Here is a 19918-nt window from a genome sequence, read left to right as displayed (position 1 = left end):
GGCAACGAGAATCTAATCTCGAGACTTTGATAACTGATTATCGTTGTCGACTTTCTCCCGTAATCAACTATGAGTAATTTTCCAGAAAGTCGAGCCACGCTTCCAGATCGGAAAATTCTTTGGATTGATATTTAGAAACGTCATCGAAGACATTATACTGTATCGAACGGTGAAAGGTTTCCAAGAGGCTATATTTATCGTCTCTTCGTTATGCTATTATTTGCTATTATTGTACAGATTGTATATAGACCTTTTTATTGTTGAATAGTAAAAGATTTCGTATTCGAGATTAGAGTGTTTAATATCGCGATGTCTAGACATAATTTATGCTATTGGTGATGCAGTTTCGAAAGCAGGAAGTGACTAGAGGAAATTTTGGACCGTTGCCTAGGCGTCTGGATTTTACAAGAAACCACGATGCCGGTGCATTACCATAATGCACCTCTGGCTGGCCGGTGGCGTCTCTGGCACCGCAATTTACGGCGCAGAAGTGGCGGCACACGCAATATCACGTTGAATGACAAGTTGCGCGGTGGCACCTTATCATTTTCGATCGCAAACCCGGCGCTAGGGTCAAAGTAAATAACGCTTCCAGTCGTGCCATACTTTTCGTGGTAACGAACGAGGAAATGCATACATATAAATAGAAGAGCATAAAGTATTTTCAATCTGGTTGATGAGTTTCAATGGCAACTCGTGACCATTCGATGATTTCCTTTCGAATGTACAGTTGCAGGGAGGTATATACGAGTACATAGTTGGGTTTTAAAATAGACTAAGTGTTGAAATTGATGTAATTGAGAGTTGGAATTGCAGTTCGAGGCATATAAAAGGGAATAAGAAACTTGAGCATCGTTTAAGTATGATTTAATTTACAGTTGTCTGTTCCTTCGTAGTAGATTTAAAGAAGATTTTGTATATATTGGCTGATTGAAATTATTATTCATTTGAAAATTAAATGGAAACTTGAATGGAATTGAAAATACATACAAGACAAAGTTAATCGCATACATTATATAAAAATTTTAAACGTCATTTTATAAATGATTTTTGAAAAGTATTTCAATGTTTGATCCTATATGGTATGGTGATATATATGATTATCCCAGTGGATGTCACCACTTAATATTTTACTTTACAACTCCGGCATATCCATTGCACCAATTGTACATACTTAACAGTGCTGTTCTAAGTATATACGTATATCGTATGGTTTCTAGGTACAAAAGTGCCCATCTTACACTAGCTGACATGTTGCATAAGTAACAGACACGGGAGCTAGAATTCCTAGTTATCTACGCGCCGACGAGTTGGTTATCTTTTGTTACGTAAAATCTCCGACAAACAGGTCTCACGAGATACCGAGGTCTGACCGGATTCTCATCTCTAACCTCTCACGTACGATTTCCATGGCGACAATGCTACGAGAAGGATCATTTCTTCGCGTCGAAGCGCGGCCATAATTGCCAGCTCACAACTTGAACCAGTCCTCCGTTCGGGGAAACGTTCTTTTATTTATTAGCCCCGACCCTGGAGTTTGTCTCTAATGGTCATTAGGATGATAATCGAGTCGCATAATTTCACCAAGTAATTTAATTAAATCACATGATTTTTCGCGTCGTCGAATCGTTATCTACGGATCCCTATTACTACAGACAAGAAAAGAATCTCTTCTCAGAGAAAAGAGAAATTTTTTCTCCTTTTCTATCTTTTTTTCAGTCCTTTGTTTCTAACTGAATGAACCGCGCGACTTTCGGGTTGCCACTAAAATTGCGAATGACACGGCACAACAGATAAAAAGACTGTTCGTACAAAGAGACGACGCAACCTTCGAGTCGCGTGACACGGTACAAGCTACGCGGTAATGGTAATTATTCAAACGATTGATACATAAATTCTAGAACTGTGTTTAATTTACCTTTTGGTTTTTGTGCTTCCGTAACACGCCGGTGAGATTTGATGCTTTGGTATGGATCGATAGAAGTGGACAGTTATCAGAAAATATTCTTCACTTAGTATGCCAAGCTTCTGAAATGAAAACGAAGAAGATGAAAATGTAAACTACGGGTTTTTGTTAACTTTTAAGCAACTTATGTTACATGATTTTACGTAAATCCATTAAGTTATAAAACCACGTTTTAAAGTTCATAGGTCACGGCAATGGAATTTTTCTAGATTCATGTATGTGCTTATGAACACCACGAATCGAAATGGCTAACCGTTTTCTGCAGTGCTGCAGTTTGAACTTCCATTTCATCACCACGATATAATAAAAAGTTTTAAACGAATCAGTAATTGAATACTTTCAAGTATAAAAATGTCTTAACAAAAACAGAAAATAATACTATTATCATTATGCTAAACAAAACATAATAATTTTCGCAACATACTACATCTAACAAATAAAACCATTAAATAATCCGATAAATTACATATCTAAGGCAAAATATAATCGCTTCTGTAATTAAATACTAATATAATATTTCCCTGTAAAACATGAATCACAGTTTCAATCTTCCAAAGATATTTTTAAGAACATCGGCGCAAACTAGAAATTATTCGTTCAAAGGACGAAACTAGTGATTAGGATCATGACGTAGGAGCAATTATTCAAGCCTTCTTCCAAGCAGGTTTTCGAACCGAGCCTTGAGAAAAAAGACGAAGAATGGGAACTCATTGTCAGTCGTTTCCATGGCAGACAGCGTTAATTATTTCGTGTCTGTGCAGGACCGTGAAAATGCGACCACAGGAGCCACTAGGAATTCCTCTTTTGTCGGTCAATCAGCTGATTCCTAGAACGGCTAGAACCGAGCGAGAGCGTCTAGTAAAGTTCCGAAGCGACTTGGCTCGTTGTACGGTCGCGGTCGCGTGGTTTCAAGGACAAGGCAAGGTTGACACGCGCCGCCACTCGCGAACAGCAAGTGGGGGGTCTGGCTTCGTTTCATTCCCTCCACGTTTGCTTTTCTCTCCCGTTTCAGCATCGCTCTATGCCTCGGTGCCTTGCTCTCTATCCCCCACACGCTTCCGCGCCGCGGTTGGTGACTGCCTTCGCTCGCAGACCTCGTCGTCAATCTCTTACTGATAAGTGCTATCCGGTGACACGCTGCTGGAGCGAACGATGATTATCTGTCCTCGTAGAAAAACGCTGCTGCGAAGGCTTCTGCCTCCTCTATCTTTCTCGTTCTGGTTTCGTTCGCTGGAATCTTGCTCGAGATCGTGGCAGATTCGCGTTGCAGCGCATTAAACGGGAGTTTGTTGCAATGGATCGACGAAGAGATTAAGTCGTAGTCTCTTGTACTATTAAATTAGGTTAAAAGTTCATGCCCTTTTATCTATGGTCAGTCCCCCCCTTAAATAGAGAGAGAATGATATGTACATTTTGGAATCTCGAAGTCGTTGAAAATGTTTTGGAGTACGTAAGTAATTGAAATTTGGTGGTGGAAAATTGGAAAATTTGATAGAACGTAATATTTGATTCTTTAAAGTCGTATTATAGATTCTTCGGAATTTAGATTGTAATAGAAAAGTGAATTTTATTTTAGAATCTTGACGCTGAATAAAATGCTTTGGGGTAAATATGTTCCCGGGGTACAAATATAAAAAGACATAAATATAAAATTAGGAAACAATGTTGAAAAAGTCTTCAAACAATCATAAGATAGTATTCTTGAAACGTATTAATATTCTTAAGACATATTGCTATTCTTAACACTTGTATTATCAGTATTCATTCTTTTTCAAGAGACTCTAGAGACAAACAAGGCAATCAAGTATTCTTCATATATTTACTATGTTCTGATATTGTTAATATCTGCGTTAAGTAACAGTACACAAAACATTCTACAGATTTCATCATGCCAAAGGAACCTGTATAATCCAAGGGAAGCAAAAACTCGTCCCGCGTCAGTTAAACGCGACGCGTCGCCTGTCTAATAGTCTGACCGGCGACGTCCTATTCTACTTAGACCGCGAACGAGACACGCATCGCTATGAGCGGGAATAAATCAGAATGAGTGTTCGAGCGCCATAAGCACGATGCCAGAAAGGGCCACGAACCTATCGAAGGGACGAAGGTACACCGTCCGAGATTAGCCGTTTGTCTCGCGTCTCACGTACAAGATCGTCTTCCAAGTTTTTTCTAAGGCGCCGTTTATCGTGCTGCCGTTCGCGAAACGCGGCCCTTTGCTCGCGAGGCAGAAGAAGCCGGGCATTTTCGTGCGTTCCACGTGCCACTGAAATGGTCGTTCGGGTTTCTTTTGCCCCTGGACTTTTGGCCAGCGCGCATTTACCGATGTTCACCATGAAGATCAACCGACTGACGGTGAACACGACTGCCTTGCGCTCGATGACTGTCAGACGCGAGTTCATTGGTAAGAAATCGATGGATTTTATACCGCTCGATAATTCTGGACGTGTGTTTTCGTAGAACAGACAAGTTGAAGTATGTTGTGAGTGTGTCATCGATTAATCGGTCTCTGCCTTCAATTTAGTTTTTGCCGACAGACCTGTTTTTGAGCTCGTGGAATTTTTTGAATATTCTTCTACTTTCCTACTTCTTCTTGTATTTTAGAGGATTAGAAGATTCCAAAGTTCACTAACCGATTGTTAGATATATCGTCATATACTTACAGCAATAAATGGACTGTGAATTTTGATGTATTTATGGAAAATTTACGGGCGCAACAGTTTACAGAATGCATGAAATACGCAAAAGATATCTAAAGCATAGTATCTGTTGTAATACTTGGTAAGTGAAACAAATCTCTGACTAGATCTTGCTCTTTTAGTGGCGTTCATAAAAATATGAATTCGCATAAACATCCGTAGTATAGTAAACTGTAGGTCCCATGTAAAGCTTTATTTCAAGTGCATTGGAATTTGATTTGAATTGAAATCTGCTCATTGACAATACAATTACCATGATTTTCTTGAACTCTGATTTATTGTCAAGATTCCACTTTTACAATTTCACGTTACCTGTAGAGAATCAATTATTTCCTGGAGATTTTACCTATAAAGAACAGCACTCGAAAGTCATTCGCCGTTAAAGTACCTGACATATGCATCTATTTTTCCACCTCTCGAAATATTATATCTATTTCCCGACGACTTAACTTCATATTCTATGAAAAATGACGCTAGAAAAACCAGGAGAGATGTTGGAACAGAAGTCATTCGAGGAAGGAAATAACCTCCTTAAAAACTCCAAGCTCATGCTGACGCGACGAAACAATTCAAGGACCGAACAAGCAACAATATCTCCACAATTAATGGAGCAATTAATCGAAAAAGCTATCGACACGACTTTCGACAAGGCGTTTCGAAATGCAAGCATCGAGTCGAATCACGGCACGCCGATATTCAATGCATGCGCAATACACAACCGGGGCCGTAGTCTATCGATGTTTCCCTTCTCTGAATGGTGGTTTTGTATTTCGAGAATGTTAATATGACGAAGCGTCTGCTAACGGCTGCCAGACGCTGAATAATCAAACGGAATACCTAAGCGGCTCGAATTTCTTCGCTCTTTGGAAGCGAACGATGTTTATTTCGAGGAACGATGGTGCTGGCAAGTTTTCGATATGTGTCAGCAGTCTCAGCCTGCGAATCGACGAATCCGCACATTTTCTACCGATCTCGTGCAAAATCAATTTCCTCCTTTTTTATCTATTTCTGTTGAGACGCAAGAATAAAATCGGAATTGTAAACTGAGATTTCTAAGCAGTCGACCAACACCGGTGACGGTGGTTCTGAAATTTCAGACGCACCCCCAATAAAATCGCGAACTGTTGCTCCGTCGCGAGATCCCTTCGGATCTTCTAACCAAGATCAATCACCGAATTAGGTAATCATAGACGCGGATTGGCAACACCAACGGAAATGCAATTATTGAAAATTATTTTGCACGCTTATTGTCAGTACTTTATGCAAATCACCTGGAAACCAGCCATCCATGAAACAATGAGAACAATTCGAGTCCGCTGTCTACAAAATACACGCACAACGCACAAAGAGTACAGAACATATTTGTAAGAATCATTGTTGATACCACTCGCGGCTACAGTTTGCGAAAATGACATATGGAAGCCGAAAGACAGACATTATGACCCATATTGAAGAATTCACACGAAGAACAGTGGACAAAACACACAACAATACACTAATTAATAGCAAGATACAATCGTAACGAATTCCTATTCAAAATCAGAAAGAACACCTATCGCACAATTTATCACTCAGAAACCTAATGCCACTTGATTTAATTCACACGCGTACAGGTTTTTGGAAATATTTCCTGTCCACGCACATTGAAACTCAAGAAGCCAATCCTAATTGTCGATAAATCTACACCTACACTTACAGGTTTTAAGCGCGTAATAAAGCGAACTTCAACTGCCTAAGGCATCGCATTAAACATACCCAGACGAAAGAAAAAGAAAGGAAAGACACTTAGTATTCCCAACGCAATTGTGTAACGTACAACTCAACTCTTGACCAACTCGGCTAAACCTACTCGCTCGAAATTGTAATTTATAATAATTCGAGTTGTGAGGGAATACGTGATATCTTCTGAATCGCGACGAAGAACACGGTATACAACGATTTTCTTCGACAGATCGATCAAAATTGTACTGCGTTTGTGTTCTTTGATCTTATTCTTTTATATTTTGATCGATACATCCGGTCGACGAGAAGCGAGGATGTTGAAAGGTTCGCAGAGGTTCGATTGCGAAACGAACAAACCGATTTCTTGGATTCAACGCGGAACATATTGTCCCGCTATTCTTAGAACGGATCAAGCTTACTTACAGCGTTGTCTGTCTAGATTTACATAGGTTGGCCCGTGGCACACTAACACCATGAGCATACACGTCAAATCGTATCGATCTACGCCAGTCACGATCGACCATTGTTCCTGTAAGCTCTTTCGCGGCTGACACTTCGTTCGGAAACCTTGCTCGCTGCGTGTAATCCGGTATTTACATATTCCCAAATGCTTGCACGAGTTGCGGATCACGGCTGAACTCTGCACACCGTCCTGGCGCCTCGCTCCTTTCTTTGAAATTGGTTTAACTTGCAAGAGCAGCTTTGGAGATGCAAAATACCGCTTATTGTTGGTACGAGTATTTTCGCGAGTTAAGAATCAGGGAGTTCCAATCTGCGCATAATAACAGATCGAGATGCACATTCACCGCAAAAGAAATATAAAAAATGAACAATTAAATAAATTGATTAGCTGTCCTAAATCTTCCTCCAACCTTCCATTTTCTCACCTTCTTCTTTCTTCTTTTCAGCGAAAGCGAAAAATTATTTGGAAGCTTACAAAATAATTATTTACCAAACGTAATTGTTACAAAAAATAGATTCTAAGAAACAATGGTACAATATTATTTTTGTAATTTCCTATTTTTTTACACTTGAAATCTTCCTTTCGCGTTTTTAATGATTTTCTAATACAGACTGATTTATTTTCAACTGTGACGCTTTTGAAATACACTTGAGAAATTTGAGATATGAAATACGAAGTACGGAACAAACGAAATACACAGACCGATCTATCCTCCTTAAATTCCTGTGAAATTCAATTCCACATCCCTATCCCATCAAAATGTGCATCCAGAACGAGTCAGAACACGTGACCAGTTACAGCCCCGGGGCGATATAATTCCCGTGTCGGCATAGAAGTACGTAGCTCGCGTGGGATTGGATAAGGGCACGAAGCACGGCCAATTTGGGTTAATAACGCTCCTCGGTTAAATCTACTAGAAGAAAGACAGAACACCGTCGACACGTTTTCTCAGTCGCGTTCTTCATCCTCGGGTTACGACTATTACGGTGCGCAGTATAGTGTAGAGTTTATATCATGACTCTCCCTACGCTTTTGTAAAATTTAGTAATATCTTTTTCTCTTTTGAAGTTTCTTACAATCGATTCTTTCGTCAAGAAGGCAACTTTATTAATTGCATTGGGCTATCAATGTATTTTATATATGTATACGAAACTTTTATATATGAAATCGTTTGAGGCTAAATATTAGTTGTTAGATCTGGTTAACAATAATTTAGTACAATGAAAGTGTAAATAAGCATTCGTTCACCGTCTAACGATCGAACATTTGCAGAGATTAGACCAGGCACCTGAATGTTGCATTTTATTATTGTATTTAAAAGAATACAAGATGATTATTAGAATGAAGATCTCTCAGCCGAGTTACTTACAATTAGCTAGTAAAAATTAGCGATAAAAAAAAAAATTAAGTACAAAGTGAAATTGTGTATGGAATGATTCGTGAAACAACGAATTGGAACTTTCTCACTTCGAATGATCATAACTTGCGAAATGAATGCATCGAGTGCAAGAAATCAAACCCTATTCTGTAAAGGAAAGTAGATATTTATATAGCATGTAAAAACATCTTGGGCAAATTGTTAATTAATAACCATACAAAAGATACGTATGCATTTTTGGCTTAAGGTTTCACAAATCTGCAAGATGCATATGACATCTAAGAATATACAAAACATTCAAAGTAGAAAACCTGTTGCTGTGTTGTACCTACATGTTTATAAAGATATAAAATTGCATAAACATTCGCATGAATTTTTATCAATTTGTATTAACAAAACGCGACGAGTTATTACATTATAACTTACTTCCAAAACAAAATGGAATATAATAAATACGAAGAACCATCGTTATATTTTATTCTTTTTTTCGGACGATACTTTCTCAATCAAATCATCATTAATTACAAAGTATACGATATGTGATATCTTGTTACAATTTTAGGCTCGAAACGGTACAGATTTAGCACTTTTTAACCACGTCTCTTCCCTACAAATCCATAAACATCCGCTACGTAAGGTACGTAAAGGTACGCGTTTACTCTACAGTTAAACAATCGCGAGTTGTTGCTCTCGAGGGTGTTTCTCGCAAGTGGATACCGCTTTGAGAGCGACTCTCATTCTCTATCCTATCTGATAGTGACTCGGATAGTCGTGTTTCTCAACGCAGTGTTCACTTACGAGAAATACTCTCGAGAGCACCTCGCGATAGTTTTACTCTTGAGTGGACGCGTACCTCGACGATTACCCTCTCGGTCCACCTTAGATAGGAGAGAGGCGGAAAGCAATGAGCGAGCGTGCGCTCGCGTGGCCGTGTGTGGGTCGAGAAACCGGAGTTATTTATGAAGTGTACCACGGGGAGAGGCACGACCGTGGGGCCGCCTATCTGATGCTCTTATTTCGTTGTTTGCTCCCAAGCGCGTAATACCGAGCTAGAAAAGCGCGACACGTGCGCTTGTTGCCCGTGCGTCGCGCGTCTTCCGCTCCGCCGTGTGTTCCGCCGATACGCCACGTGGGTGAGCGTGTAGAAACCCGATGGAGAGTTAGACTCTCCAGTTAGGCATAGTCGTGTCGAGGGAATCGTCGCGAACAATGTGAGCCTGTTCCAGGTTCGGGTGTTCCTAAGCGACCCCGAGATTCCGACGTGACACTGACCAGCTTCGTGATGAATTTCAACGCTGCCTTCGCTCCGGACCCTGTTTCTCGTGCCATTAATGAGCCAGTCGATTCTTTGTGTGAGTGCGCTTCTAGTTCGCTTTGGGATTCAGAGGTAGAGAGGTTGATGGATTTAGTGGTTTCTAGTGGTAAATTTTAAAAACTATGGTGACTCGTTATAACCAGTAGATTAGGGATTTTTATGCATTTATGCAAAATTTAAAAATGCAGAAATCCATAGAATGTACATTATATGTAAAAATATATAAAATATGCGAAGTATAAGAAGATATTTCTACTTAAGTTCCATTTTTCATCGTGTTCATAAAAATGTAACTTTGTACGAAAATTCGCAGTCGAATATTAGTTCACTGATAAAATTTTAATTGCAGAGGTGTGGTTCTATCTGGGTTGGAGTTTGAGCGCACATTTTCAGTAATTTGGCGGTGTTTGGAGTTGTGAGGAATTTTGCAAGCTGCGAAAAATTTTTCAGGTAATTTTAGCCATTGAATTTATAGTTAATAATTTGAATCGTGAGTTAATTGGTAATATATAAGTGTGCGTGAGTTACTTAACTTGTTAGTCCGTTTTTGTTCGGTTTAAAATACAGTGTTTTGGATGGTTTTCTGGAATTAGAAATGAATCTCGGAAACTTTGAAAATTCTTTGAAGCAGCTTTCCAAAGTAATTTGTATATCCTTATTCTTTCGGTCATTTTCGATTTTTCAATTACATTCTTCTAAAAGAATATCCTTAATTTAGACAAAATATAAAAAAACGTCGTATTGGTATGCATGATTTTTCATTTCAGTTTCATATTAAACATTTCCTTGAAACGTCACAAATTCTTTTTCTTTGTTAAAATGAGAACGAGATTGAAATACAAAGATTTGAGGATCGCAGCAGAGTTAAAATTCTTCGACCAAACAAGGACAAAAATTCACGACTCGTCATCGTGCCATCAAACGTTCATCCGTTCGCCATAATCACCCATAATTACCATCTATCAGAACGTGACGTCTGCATTAAGCCGATGTCAATGACAATTAAAAGTCTTTGGAAGCAAGGCTATCAACGAGACGATTATTCATCGGCCTTCGAAAGCGGTTACTTATCCGAAACAATTCACAGTATACTGCACAGAAACAAGAAATTCGAGCTCTGTTCGATTCTGAAATCGCGTGTATCATGCCACTAGTACAGATACGCAGAGATGAACACACGAGGCGAAACGTGGCGAATACGAGAGCCAAATAAGCCGAAAGCACGCCATTAGCGTATGTAAATATCTCGTTCGGACAGGAATCAATTACCTTGGTCGTCCTCCTGCGATCCTTGCGCCGTTCCATGCATAGCAATGAAGTCAGAAGATGAGGAACCAACGGAAAGCACCGGTCAAACGATGGACAGGAAAACCACTTAAAGCGTAATTGCGCGTAAAACGTTCGATAATTCTGCGAACTATAGCGGAGGTGTGAACGCGAGAATTTTAATTTACCAGCCTTTAAATTTCACGTAATCGTTGTTGACAGTTAATTCGATGGAAGTATTTTGCCGAATGCATTTTGGTACAGACAACGAATGATGAATAGGCTGTGAATGATTCTGGATTTACATAGGTTAGATACTGTGACAAGTGCAGATAAATACGTGAACATGCGTTATCCCAGGCCATAAATCTTAGGACATGTACAAATAATTTGATGTTCAAATTGAACGTCCTCCATTGTTTTTATTTTCTAGTCACTTTACCGTAAATGTGTAATTTCATTCGCATCGCGTCTGCCTTATATCGCAGAGTATTAAATAATACAAAATTTGTTAATGTTTTTCATTGAACGTAAGGAGTATATCCGAATCCTCAACTTCATAAAACAATCCCTTCTCACAAACTTAAACGAAAATAAAACGTTCGCCGAAGCTCGTCATTATCCAATTTTACTATCTCAATCGTAGAAACGAAACTTTCGACATTAAACGAACGCAGTAGCCTTTATTTAATAAAATGTTGGAATTGTAAGCACCACCGTTGGAAATCGCGTGCAGGCAACAGTGGCGATAAACGAAATCGCTGCGTAAAAGTTATCGGCTTGGAGGGAGTCAGCGTTTCAAGGTGAGCCATTTACGACGTAGAAACGAAAGTTTTATCACTTTTCGTCAGAGTGCACCGTCGGAGATCTTGATTAACCGGCGGACAAGGGAGGATTTTTACGAGGTTTAGCCGGACGATCGAAATTCAACTCGGTAGTCCGTGGATGATGCTTATTGGACCAGGTGCGAATTATGCTTGGAAATTGCCTTCAGAACCGCGCCGTCCTCTCCCCACGGCCGCGAAATTTGCGACGCTTTTACGATCCATTAAGCAGCTACCGAGTTATTTATTCTTTGCTACGAACGAGCACTGGCTAGCCACGAACGAGAGCTACGAAAATATTCTGCAAGCCGCGGAGAAAATTCAACAACCCTTCTTCCACTCAATCTTCCGAGAAAGTCTTTGAAATCGGTCTACACTTCTTTGTCTTTGAAATCGGTTTTGCTCCTTCGCTAAGAGGAATAACGCTGAGGGTTGCAACGTTTCTGACTGCTTTAGTGGGAAAAGATTAGGCTTCTTGGTAGGAGATTATAATCATTTATTTTAGTCTTCTTAGGTAAATTTATAGCTATTCTTCTTGGTGAAAAATATTATTTGGATATTCGAGTAGAGTTTGTTATTTTTTATCTTTTGTTTTTTTATTACACTGATGTGTCAAATTGAACTGCATCCTTAGAGAGAATTTCTGAAATCTAACAATAATTACCTGGTTCTTTGCCGAGAGAAGCGGCGCGAGGGATTGCAATATTTTTGACAGTTTTAGAACGAAAATTGTTCAAATATATTATCGTTATTGTATTCTTACAATTCAGTATATCTCGAAGAGTACAAATAACTTGAGATTTTTATAGCAGCGCCGCGTCACGTGTAATTTTTAGACGACAGTTTAAAAATAATGAAACAGTATTTCTATTCAGAACTAAAAACTATGTTTTGTCCGGGAAAATCATAGCTTTTCACTGAAACGCGAGACTCCATTCCGAAAAGCAATTTATATCTCGAATACAACGACCCTGACACGTTATTTTTCGAGCGAGGAAAAACGCGTTCTTGTGAGGTATTCTCGAGAACAGTTCCCTTTCTCTTAGCCTTTATTATTTTTTTCTTCCCTCCGTCGTGGACCGAAGGTTGTACAGTGTACAGCGCTCCAGAAAATGCACTGGAACAGAAGCATAATAATTGTATTGATTACCCTTGCTCGCGAGAACGACTCGCGTTCCACTGGGTGTAACAATTTCGTTGCGTTCCATAATCATTCCTTTCGCGCAATAACTGCGTTGGTAGAAACCGATACCCATGATTAAATGTAAAATTAACATTCTTTAGAGTCGCGTTTCGAATACCGATAGAATGTCCGTTCGCAAAACATTCTCGCTGGTGCCGAGACTTTATTCATTCTGTGTCACCAATGAAGTAAAATTCTGTCTCGAATATTTTTCGGTAGTGTGATACATTGGTATGGTAATATTCCTTGTGTATTTAATGAGAAATAATTTTTAGCTACAATTTTTATTAATATTTCACAGAGTCTTTATAGATCACTTATAACTGGAATATGAAAAATGATAATAAAAGTGGCGTCTTAATTTGAGAAAGATTAAGAGAAGAAGCATCGAAGAAAATTCACTTGCCCAGAAAAATACGAATAATATTCTAGGTAGAATTAGATAGAATCTATCCTAATCCTTTATAAATTTATTTCAACCTATTCACATTGATTTCAAAATCATAAGACTAAACCTATTAAATACTCGATTACTGCAGGAATACACGTTTTAATATTACAATATCCAAGTACTAGAAAGAAACGAGAGTTTTTATAATATTGATACTCAGTCGCTAGAAAAATACACATTTTTCATATTATCAATACTCAGTTAACGAAAGCCCACATATTTTCATATTACTAATTAGTATTAATAAATTCACTAAAAGATTATATGTTATCTAATCAAATTAAATTAACCAAAAGCTTGTACAAATTTGTACCTTCCAACTTCCTAAAAGAGACGAATCAAGCCAACATAGAGCATCCTAAGAATTATCGAGCTCCTGGAAATTTCTACGAAATCGTAGAGCAAACTCGTGAGAGTCTAACCAACGCGTTCGAGTTGAAAGCAAAAGGCAATAAACGAAACGTTGGCGAAAACATCAAAAGGAGCGATACGATAGATGTAGCGCGCGGGTTCTACATCCGATTCCGATCGTTGGACCTTCGATCTTTCTGTGTTAAAGGCTCCCGCCCGGTCCGCATGTCAATCTCTCGGTTCTCTCCCCTATCTGTGGATTGATCCACGTTCGTTCTCATTCCCATTGCGAGGGCTTTCACGAACGCTAATCCACGACTCACGGTCCAGCAAGATCGATTCCAGCCAAGGAGGACGCAGCACGAAATACGATCGCAAAGATCGCGCTCTCGGGTACTACATACCTACTTTTGGAGAACAACAGGAACGAGCTCGTAGCGGTGCAAGATAAACATCGGATCAGAGGATGTCACGATACAGAGAGGCAGCCCTCGTCTCTCGCTAACGTCCGTCAATCACGCGGCGGATTCGACGACAAACATGCAACGCAAGAAGCTGTCCTCTCATTCCATTTCTCCTGGACCCGTTCCACCACCCTTTGCCAACCCCAGACGATCCACGGACGTACCTACAAACAGACGATTACGAGGGAAACATTCGGAATACATTCCCGTGTAGCGGCGGTCCGCTTGTTCTTCGAATCCCCTCCAACGAGAGCAGCGCGTGGCCCGCTCTTCCGATGACTCAGCTTTGGATATTTTCACTCCGAACGCGATGAGAATCCACTCCACAGAGCCATTTTGATTTTGTTCAGGTGGCTTTTAGAGATCTTTAAACTATTAACACGTTAATTATCACGTGAATTTTATATACCTATATTTTGCCCTGGGACTCGCAATAGATTGAAATGTACCTACTGCATTGAAACATTTAATTTTCGCAGAATATTTGTATTTGCACACCTTTTCTCTGGAAATGTTATCTATGACATTCACATTGTTGAACATTTTTTAATCCGCTCAATTTATCTCGTTTTAATCATCCTAAAAAGTTTGGTAACGTGGGTCCACCAATAGTCACTGGTGGCAGTCAACATGTTTAAGGTTCAGTTAAGTTAATTAGGTGTAACATTTCATTTGTAACTTTTTAGTACTTAAATCAGTTTAGGATTATCAAATTCTATCAAACTCATATTGTACTCTTAAAGATGAATTTCAAGAACCTGGTCAATATCTTTTTCGGTAATCCTTTTTTCTCCATCCTACATCCTAAAATTTTATGAAATTTGGAGATATCGTAGATTCTACATTCTGTACAGTCTTCTGTAACGTGTTTAACTCGATAAAACAATAACTTATTTTATTTAGATAGACTCGCGAAAATATTTGGACACTTGTGACAAATTGTTCTGAATATATACCACATGTGTTACATAAACCATTTTTTATAATAGATACACGTGATATAATTATGATATATTATGATCACATTGGTAAAGTTTGAAGCAAATTCGAGAATGTATATGCAAGCTAAAAGGCAAAGGTATTGCAAACATACACTTCAGAAAAATCACAAGATTCATATAATTTTTCATCAAATGCATATTTGCAATAAACACTTTATAATTTTGTATGTATATACATTGGCAGATCATTTCAGTGCTAATAAAATTTCAAGAAATGTTGCATAACACGCATAATATATTCATAAAAATTTCCTATGCTAATTATTCGAATACTTTCGTATGCTTTTCAATAGCGTTGCATTTACACGTAATGGGAAAAAGGACCAATAAAAAGTAAAATTAAAATACCATTTCTGCTCTGAAACACACGAACCCACCAGACAACGATAACATCAAAAGATGGCAGAGTGAACGTCGAATCACCATAATTTCGTTTTAACTTTTCGATATTCAAAAAATTCGTGGAATCGATCGGCCGCGCTTATACTCCTGAGGTCGCGAAACGTTTCACGTGCAGACCGTCGCGATAATTCATTCGCCGGCAAAAAGTCAATGAAAATGTGGCTCCGGCAACGGACATATTTGGCTCGTTCCCCGCTGGACCACGACGTCCCACGGTTTGCCAGAAGATCAAAAAACCGAATCTAGATGCGATTCTGACCGCGCGCGGCCCTCTGTACCAGACGCACAGTGTGTTCCCCAAAGAAGGCTGGTTCCCTTTCCAGCCCTAAGAATCTCACCAGTTACCATTATCCTTTCCATCCAAAAAATCGAATCTTCGATTCTCGTCATAAATGATACACCATATATGCCATCTCTCGCGTGCACGCGTTCGTTCCGTGGAATTTTGGGGGTTTTAAAAAGAAAACAAAATCATCGTCACTACATGACAAGTGTAGAAAAAGATAATTATCGTGAGTTGGAATCGAGAGGAGAAGGAACGATCGTTCCCAAGAACAGCTACCTCTGGCCGAGTAACATCTGTCAATCGTTCGTACGAGTTCAAGCGAACAGTGTCATCTTATTAATATCTGCCCCCTTTTTTCGTCGTTCCTTCGATCCACGATGGAATCGTGGTCGAAGCGCCAGCCGATTCGATATCCTCGTCTCGCGTCGATATCCCGAATTGGAGTTTCGACGTTTCTTCGATATGCCAACCGCCGACAAAAACCGGCAAGAATGCGCCAACGCAGCCCGACTGGATGAAAGGGGTGGGACGTCACCCTTCCGAAACTGGTCACAGGACAACAGCGGGGCCACTGTATTAAATATTGACTCGATCGTGCAAGCAGCTGCCGCTTCTTCGCGATCGATCGGACGGACCGGCTACGATCGCGTTACATTTCTGTCGGCTCGTTTTTGGAATTGGTTACGGGATATCCTTCTCGGGAAAGCCACGTGGACACGTGTATCTTTCGAGAGTCCAGCAATTTCGGTTGTTAGCTTTTTGAGCGGAGACAGTGTCTGCTTGTTTCCATCGAAATGGGATTAACCTTTTCAGGTATAGAATCGGATGGTTTAAAGTTGTCCCTATTCAGCTGTACGTTTTATGAGTGTTGTTTCTTTCAATGTACATCTCGTTTCGATTGGCTTGATTAATTCGTTATTATTATTATTATTCGTTATAGTAGAATTCCATTTATCTGAAATTGTCGAGAGACGTACAGTTTACGATAAAAGTTCACGTGATAAGAGCTTATCAGCTTTCCTCATTACCAGACTGCATATTTATGCAAATTCATATTTTTATAAACACAAATTAAAAGACCGGAACCTAGTCCGTGATTTGTCTTACTTACACAATATTACAATAAGATAATACACTTTTGCATATTATATACATCCTAGAAATTTTGCACCTTTAAATTTTCTATAAATATATAAAAATCCACATCATATCATATGATAGGAATTTACGTTCAAATAAGCGAGTTTAACGAGCAGAAGTTTATTAATCGAACATGTACAAAAATTTCGAATGAATAAATGAAATTCTACTCAGTGTTGGTTTTCATATTAATATTTATTTATTTTTCTCACATACATCGTAAATAAGACAATTGAAATAGAATATAACATCATGCTCTTTTCCAGTTTAATTCAGACTTAGAAAGAGTTAAAGATTTCTAAAATACTTTTATATTCTTCTGCCTTTTTGTGCCTAGCTTCCAGATAATATTTTAGAACCTTCATTTACTTTGTCAAATAATTCGAGTAGGTTGCGTAGAATTAAATATCAATATAGATATCTTTCTTACAAATGCATGCACATACTCATATTATCTATAAGTTCAAGGAAGAAACGCGACGATGAAAATCCCAGCCACGTGTAAACGTGTTTACGATATGAGCAACAGAGGAGAAGATCTTTTATCTGCGAGATACTCGAAAGTGTGGTACTGTGGAGAGAACCTATGAAGGGACGAATCTAACACCCCAAGTGCCACACGCCATATGGCAGATGTACTAAAGGTACAAGGGTCGTCTTTGATGTTATTTTTATCAGGTACGATGAACTGTAGCGATTCGATTATATTTGTGACGTTTATCAGACCGTTTTCGAGTTTCCCCCCAAAATATACTGCTTTATGTTTAAAATTTTTCATTTATATAATTTTACATAATCTTCAATCAATTTACTATACGTTATTAAATTCTGCTCTTTAACATTCTAGCTATGAGAGGTGTAGCGGCACATGAGATAGAGGACAATTCGAATCATGTTGTTTTGCCTCGGAGTATCAACATCGTTAGGACATACATAATGTAATAATAAATAAACTCCGAGCAAAACAATGTCGCCGCTACGTGCAACCGTCAAATAAAGTCAAATTTAAATTTTCTGGTACTCCCCCGACTAGTATAAATAAACGAACGCGATCATAAAGTGACGAGTTCTTTAGTTTCAGTCTCGAGCGATTTTAATAGCGATCAATACACAGTCTTTAGCGAATCAGTTAATACCGAGCGTCTTAGCGAACATTCTCTGTATTTATTAATTATTTTTAAATATATTTGACGGTTTTAACATCGAGTTATCTCGTCATTTAAACCACACGACCAACCATCCTCTACAGAGGCAATTCTAAGGATTTTAATATTTCCTTCATCGCTATTTCTTCCATCTAGACTTTACAATTTTATGACATTTAGAGAAATTGAAGTATTTAAACTATTGTGATAAATTATTTCCTGATCCTTAATTGGCTAGAATAAAAATTATGGCAACAAAGGTTGGATAATCTATGGGTGCATGATAATATGGATAAAAGACCACAATTTAGTTTATAGTGTTTAACACATTGTTGCAAACAACGGTTATAGCCGTCACGAGAAATTTAGTAGCCTTTACAAAAAGGTGTACGGCGAAGGTTTAATGTGTGAAACAAATTCCTGCTTTGATACCAGTTCCCTAGTTGATAAAAATATGAATTAACGTAGATATTGAAAAAATATCCCAGAATGTAATCCTGTAATGGAGTAAAAAGTCGGAGAAGCAATCAAAAAACTATTCGATAAATAGTCAAAGGTTACCCCTGTAGTTAGTCCAACATAAACCATATTCTAGTTGCGATCTTGAAAGACAAGTTGTTCGACCCGCGCTTAACAAGTCTCTTGTTCCCGCGACGATTAATATCCTGTAGCCCACGTGTCGGTTCACGCAGATCATCCACGGAACCATATTCTGCCGGCCTGGCAACGCATAAGGAACACGAGGAACGCGGTTTACGCCTAATTAGACGATCGTAGGCAGGTCATTCTTAGCGCCTACCCCTGTCCTTTCGATCATGCATCTCAGAGTGTACTCGACGCATTCGAGCCTTCTCAAGTGGGCCGACCTAGCCGCGTAGGCTTTAAGGAGACTCCCCGTCCTTTCCTTCTTCGTCGTATTATCCCGCTCCTGTTAAATCGCGGCTTCCTTAACAAGAGACCAACGACGTGTGTAGGTGACACGGCGGTTCTCGTGAACGCGGCGTTTTTCGATCGCGACCTTTGCCGTCCCTTCACCAGCCACCGCGTTTGAACAGGTGTCAATAGGCGAACGATGAGTTACGACATCCTCAGCAACGTCCACGAGCTTTTCTAAAGGCTCCTCGATATCCTCCCGAGACGATGTTTGCGCACGTTTCAACCGCGATCCGCGATCCACTGTTTGTAGAGCAAACGCTATCTGAAAATTTGTCACGGGTTTTTGTTCGAAGGTTTAACGAGCAAAGTGCACCACGAGAAATGGAATTTTACGGTAAAAGCGGCGTAGAAGTCGATTTGATGGTTGATAAAATTCTGACGATGTAAGGAAAACTGGAATGATTAGTTGATTAAAGGCATCTTACTTGGAAGTTGTTTTGTTTAGATAATTGAAACTTGTTGACTTCTGCTTTTAATATCGTAGTTATTCAAGGATTCACTTAATTTTTCTTGATACTATCTTCTCTTCCAATTAGGTTCTGCTATTTTATGAAGTTTGCAGAAATTGTCGTATCCTCTGAAACGATAACAAACTTAACTATCTTTTTCAAGATTATAGAAATCTTTGTTTATATCTCTGATTTATGTAATAGGTTGTTGCAAAGTATATATTATTGTAATACATCTTTTGTTCGTCGGCAAAAACAATATATAAGTTACTTTATCTTATCTTCGACAACATGTAAGATTCTTTGTACCCTTGGTAATATTTTACCATATTGTTGCTTGCTTCTGTTGCTCGATAGATCAATAAGAGTATTCAATACGTTAAATACAACATTTAATTTCAATTTCTTACGCTATTAACTCAGACATACAATCTTCCTAAATTAATTAACGAAGCTACATGTTCATTAACCTAACTT

At 38.9% G+C, this 19918-nt stretch overlaps 1 protein-coding gene and 1 long non-coding RNA gene across 8 annotated transcripts in view; one reads left to right on the top strand and one right to left on the bottom strand.

The window, feature by feature from the left end:
- Positions 1 to 19918, bottom strand: part of LOC122574022 — a 379076-nt gene that overhangs the window by 36164 nt on the left and 322994 nt on the right. For 2 of the 5 annotated variants that reach the window (XR_006318863.1, XM_043741086.1), the window contains one exon: positions 1919 to 2028. The exons of 2 other annotated variants lie outside the window; for them this stretch is intronic. Coding sequence is in view for 1 of the 3 variants with exons in the window: in XM_043741086.1 (XP_043597021.1) it covers positions 1919 to 2028 (110 nt within the window). In the remaining 2 variants the exon portion in view is untranslated. Of the gene's footprint in view, positions 1 to 1918; positions 2029 to 14022; positions 14819 to 19918 lie in introns of those variants that run through there. One more of the 5 variants, XR_006318867.1, reaches the window with a different exon arrangement.
- Positions 9279 to 18093, top strand: LOC122574024. Of its 3 annotated transcripts, XR_006318870.1 has the most exons (4): positions 9279 to 9580; positions 9893 to 9993; positions 17374 to 17589; positions 17759 to 18093. It is a non-coding gene; the product is annotated as an uncharacterized LOC122574024 (long non-coding RNA). The 3 variants fall into 3 exon arrangements; XR_006318869.1 differs by having other exon boundaries at positions 17374 to 18093; XR_006318868.1 differs by lacking the exons at positions 17374 to 17589; positions 17759 to 18093 and adding an exon at positions 10311 to 11228.

Source organism: Bombus pyrosoma, linkage group LG13, assembly GCF_014825855.1.
Source record: "Bombus pyrosoma isolate SC7728 linkage group LG13, ASM1482585v1, whole genome shotgun sequence".
NCBI lineage: Eukaryota > Metazoa > Arthropoda > Insecta > Hymenoptera > Apidae > Bombus > Bombus pyrosoma.
The sequence above is the reverse complement of the archived record's forward strand: the minus strand, read 5'-3'. Positions and strand labels throughout refer to the sequence as shown.